This window comes from Pyrus communis, chromosome 16 (assembly GCF_963583255.1).
Source record: "Pyrus communis chromosome 16, drPyrComm1.1, whole genome shotgun sequence".
NCBI classification, from domain to species: Eukaryota; Viridiplantae; Streptophyta; class Magnoliopsida; order Rosales; family Rosaceae; genus Pyrus; species Pyrus communis.
This window is the reverse complement of record NC_084818.1, coordinates 14,182,590-14,188,071: the sequence shown is the minus strand read 5'-3', so window position 1 is coordinate 14,188,071 and position 5,482 is coordinate 14,182,590. Positions and strand designations below refer to the sequence as shown.

Here is a 5,482-nt window from a genome sequence, read left to right as displayed (position 1 = left end):
TTCTGTTAAAATTGTGACTTGTGTACTCATGTGTGTTAATTTCTTTTACTAATGTTACGCATTAGTTTTTCACATGCATGTAAAATAATAATAATAAGGCTTTTTAACTAAAATAGTTCATGAAATTTGCATAAATCCTCACTTTGGTCCATGAGACTTGAAATCAATAAAAGTAGTTTCTAAGTTTGTCCATTATCAATCATTTTGGTCATTCTTTAAAAAATCTCCATTAATAAAGATAAAATAACAAAAACATCATCAATATTTGTCAAATCATTTTGGCCCATTATTTATTAAATGGAGGGTATTTTTGTCATTTGGTCCTTAATTTTTCAAGGAATGATCAAAATAATTGATGATAGACAAACTCAGAGATCACTTCTATTGATTTCAAATCTCATGAACCAAAGTGGTGAGTTATGCAAATCTCAGAGATCATTTTGACTAAAAAAACTAATAATAATAATGAAAAAGAACGAGAGAAACAAAAATAAGTTTCAAACTATGCCCCTCTCTTTAAGAATAATATTTTTTTTTGAAAAAAAAAAAAAAGTTCTGAGGAAGACTTTTTCTAATGACGGAGCAAAAACTCATCTTCTGTTTTTAAAAAATTACTAAAAATCCCTTCTATGGACAAATATTTTTTCATTCACCCTCTCAAAATTTCCATTTATCTTCTAGTCTCTAATTTTGAAATTTCGGCACCAATTATGAATGAACGCCCAAATAAAACACATTACGTAGAGAAGGTTGTAGAGAGTAACTAGGCCGACCAAATTTTTTTTGACAGAAACACTAAAAGTGAAGACTTCAAGGGTGTAATCTTGTAAAAAAGAGGTTGGACTCCTACTTAATTGTCAAAACTTAAAAGAGAAAACTATTTATCTGCTTTTTTTTTTCAAGGAAATTATTTTCTTGTTTACAAGAGATTTGTATCATGGCCATTTTAGATTTTATTCCAAAAATATGTTTTATACTTTTCATGTATAAATAATAATTTATTTTTGAAAAAACAATGCAACAATAACAATACATTTTCCCACACTAAGTGGCATCACCAACTGTATAAACCTGTTTCTTGTCTCCCTCCCTGTCTAAAATTCTCACAACCTCCTCCCGTCGTCGTCGTGGTCCTCCTCCTCCTCATTGATTCTAAGCTGGATTCGGTCAGCCATGGCGGTCTTCAGCGTATTCGTTAGACCGAATCAGTACCTGTCTTCATGCCTCATTCCTCCTCCACCTCCAAAACTGAATCACAGTTGCAGACAACAGGTTTGGTAGAATTACAATATTTCATGTCCATATTTCTTGAGCTGTGTTCTTGCAAATGAGCTCCCATGATGTTTTCATATCATTAAGCTCTTCTTTTGTTTTTGCTTTTGTTTCGGATATATTCTTGATGAAAATTTTTTGTTCTGATGCTTCAATGGTTTTTTTTTTTTTTATCATTTGTGGCAGCTGTCTGTTAAGGCATCTGCTGGTAACTCAGATGGTGAGGACTGCAAGTTGATCAGAAAAGAGAAAGATGGATGGAAGATCAATTACTCCGGTGAAAAACCAGGCACCCCATTGCTGGACACAGTCAAATACCCAGCTCACATGAAGAATCTCTCCACAGAGGTAGGCTACCAACACAAATAGTAAAATCACTTCTAAAACAACATATTGAGTTACATGTAGTAAAATTTCGTCGCGAAAGCCCTGTTTTGGATTTTTAGTCCTTTTATGTTCTCATAAATTATGATTGCTATTTTCTTCAGGATCTTGAACAACTTGCAGCAGAGCTGAGAGTAGATATCGTTTACAGCGTTTCACAGTCAGGTGGGCATCTCAGTTCAAGCTTAGGTGTGGTGGAACTGGCAGTGGCACTCCATCATGTGTTCAACACGCCTGACGACAAGATCATATGGGATGTTGGTCATCAGGTGCAAGAAATTTACCTTCATTTCTAATTTAACTGAAAAGAAAACACTGTTTTAATTTACAGTAATTGATCGAAAGACGTTAAATTGTACTGATCTACTCAATAGTTCTGAGAGGCAATTACTTGTGCAGGCATATCCTCATAAAATTCTTACAGGAAGGAGGTCCAAGATGCACACAGTTAGGAAAACTTCAGGTCTTGCCGGTTTCCCTAAAAGGGATGAGAGCGTTTATGATGCTTTCGGTGCAGGCCACAGTTCTACAAGCATTTCTGCTGGTTTAGGTAACAATTCTCACCTTAACCACCTAACACTCCCAAAACCCCATTTCAATCTTGACCTTAACATACATGTCCAAGATAGTAGATGAATACTTTGCTAATTTCATCCGACTTTTGTTTTTCCTTGAAAACTTAATGGCAGGCATGGCAGTTGCAAGAGACCTACTTGGGAAGAATAACAATATCATTTCAGTGATTGGAGATGGAGCCATGACTGCAGGGCAAGCATACGAAGCCATGAATAACGCAGGATACCTTGATTCTAACCTGATCGTCATATTGAATGACAACAAGCAAGTCTCCTTACCCACTGCCACTCTTGATGGCCCTGCAACTCCCGTTGGAGCCCTCAGCAGCGCTCTAACCAAGCTCCAAGCAAGCACCCAGTTCCGCAAACTTCGCGAGGCTGCAAAAGTAAACCATTAATCTTGCAAATAATGGTTCTTATTCTGACTTGTTCAACTTATTTCAGATAATCTGACTCTGAAAATATCTTTCATAGAGCATTACAAAGAAAATTGGAGGCCAAACACATGAAGTTGCAGCAAAAGTAGACGAGTACGCAAGGGGAATGATAAGCGCTTCTGGATCCACTCTCTTTGAGGAGCTTGGGTTATATTATATCGGTCCAGTGGATGGGCATAATGTTGCAGACTTAGTCACCATTTTCCAAAGAGTGAAAGCCATGCCGGCGCCGGGGCCAGTTTTAATCCACATCATGACGGAGAAAGGAAAGGGCTATCCCCCAGCTGAGGCAGCAGCGGACAAAATGCACGGTATGAGTCGAACTTTATAATCCCGTAATCGGATAAGAATTCTTATGATGATCCTTATTTTATTTCCCTGTATTTTTAGGTGTGGTCAAGTTTGATCCAAAAACCGGCAAGCAATTTAAGACCAAATCCCCTACACTTACATATACTCAGTACTTTGCTGAATCTCTTATAAAAGAAGCTGAAATCGATGACAAGATTGTAGCCATCCATGCAGCAATGGGTGGTGGCACTGGTCTAAATTATTTCCAGAAGAAGTTTCCAGATCGTTGCTTCGATGTGGGAATCGCCGAGCAACACGCTGTTACATTTGCAGCTGGTTTAGCTGCCGAAGGTCTGAAGCCGTTCTGCGCTATCTACTCATCATTCCTGCAACGAGGATATGATCAGGTGAGCTGATAAAAGAGAATAGGGGATAGTGGTTTGCTTTTCAAACGTAGGTTTTCAACAAAATCACTGCTTGATATGACACTAATGATTTATAACGTGTATACAGGTGATTCACGATGTAGATCTTCAAAAACTTCCTGTTCGCTTTGCAATGGATCGAGCTGGCTTGGTTGGTGCAGATGGGCCAACCCATTGTGGAGCATTTGATATCACATACATGGCTTGTTTGCCCAACATGGTGGTTATGGCCCCGTCTGATGAAGCTGAGCTGATGAACATGGTCGCCACTGCAGCAGCCATAGATGATAGACCTAGCTGCTTCAGATTTCCAAGAGGCAATGGTATCGGAGCGCTTCTTCCTGTTAATAACAAAGGAACCCCACTCGAGGTTAGTATAAATGAAATTCAAAATTATTAAGTGATTATACAAAATAGATGGCTGAAATTCATCGACAACTATTGAATAGGTTGGTAAAGGAAGAATACTGATGGAAGGCAGTAGAGTTGCGATTTTGGGATATGGTTCCATAGTTCAACAATGCGTGGAAGCTGCAAACAAGCTGAAAACCAGGGACATACATGTTACAGTAGCCGATGCACGATTTTGCAAACCTCTGGATACCGAACTAATCAAGCAATTGGCTAGGGAGCATGAGATCCTTATTACAGTGGAAGAAGGTTCAATTGGAGGTTTTGGATCTCATGTATCCCACTTCCTAAGTTTAAGTGGTATTCTTGATGGACCGCTCAAGGTACTATAATTCTCATTCACTAACATAACATTACTGATTTTCGTAACTAATCTCTTCCGCCCTAAACATTTGTGAGTTCTCTTTGCAGTTGAGAGCAATGGTACTTCCTGATACATACATTGATCATGGAGCACCACAGGATCAACTTGAAGAAGCAGGGCTATCCTCGAGGCATATCTCAGCCACGGTATTATCTCTGTTGGGGAGGCCAAAAGAAGCTCTACAGTTCAACTGAGTGCACAAGTGACCTCGATTTTGTTGCCATGGAAGCTGTTCATAAAGCTTTGGCAATCTGGATTTAAGAAAAGACAAATGTCAAAACCAAACTACACAGCTTATTTGGGGTGCTCATGTATTATGGTACAAGACCCTATCAAATTCATATCTCAAGATCAAAGCATCATTGATTTAGGGATCCGATATGAACAATCAGTGATTAATGCTTATGTTGTTACAAATTGTATTACAATGAAGGACGCATGGCGCAAAATTTGAAACAAACCAAAAAGAAGAATTTGTTTTTCCTTGTAGAGAATGCTCACTCATGTACCCTACTTGCTTATCAATGGGCTTCTTCAGTTTGAAAATTTAATCACATTTGGTGTGCGCAACATGATTATTCTCCGAAATTCATCTTTACAGCGGTATAATCAATTAGCAATTGGCTAATCTCTACATTAAACAGATTTCTACAGTTTACTACCAGTTTTGCTATTCCAACTAGGAAACACAAATCATTTTGTAGTTGAAGTACGTGAATGTGTCAAATCTGAGAATATGCATCCATTCCAATCGATTCAAGAACAAGAGAAAGAACTAATGCCCTGTCCCGATGAAGATCAATCACGTCTTTCGACACAGGGAACTTAAAAGTGATCAATTACAGCCAGTCAATCAGAAGACTAGATCAATAACCTTGCCGATCCAACAGTGAAATACACTACAACTGCACAACGGAGCCTTGGGTACATATGAATTGTATTCACCACCCTTAAAATGATGGAATCACTTGCCGATTATCTCTCTCGATAACTTTGGTGACAAATTTTATCCAGGAATGACAGTCCCCGCTGGCTCGAAGGTTCTTGTATATCCTGATAACAGCATCCTTATTACTACTCGTCAACACAGCAAAGGAAATTGCTAGCTTCTCGCTTGTGATAGTACAAAGACCGCTTCTTGTACTCCTCATCCAAATCTTGCAACACAAATCTTGTATCATGAACATAACCCTATATTTTTACACTCTCAGTCAATTTTTCTAGGGTTTCATTTCTCTTTCTCGATCTTGGATGCGACAAATCTCCAGCCATGCAATTTCAAGCATTTTATTAGAAACTCTTTCTGCCACCTCGACCTTTCCG

The 5,482-nt window shown here is 38.4% G+C and overlaps 1 protein-coding gene across 1 annotated transcript; it reads left to right on the top strand.

The window, feature by feature from the left end:
• Positions 1-1,039: 1,039 nt before the first annotated feature.
• On the top strand, positions 1,040-4,720 carry LOC137720799 (probable 1-deoxy-D-xylulose-5-phosphate synthase 2, chloroplastic). Its single transcript, XM_068459907.1, has 10 exons — positions 1,040-1,272; positions 1,459-1,620; positions 1,761-1,925; positions 2,056-2,206; positions 2,346-2,617; positions 2,706-2,979; positions 3,059-3,366; positions 3,473-3,754; positions 3,834-4,118; positions 4,207-4,720. The coding sequence occupies exons 1-10, from the start codon at positions 1,174-1,176 to the stop codon at positions 4,351-4,353; spliced, it is 2,145 nt and encodes a 714-aa protein (XP_068316008.1). The 5' UTR covers positions 1,040-1,173; the 3' UTR covers positions 4,354-4,720.
• The last annotated feature ends 762 nt before the right edge of the window (positions 4,721-5,482 follow it).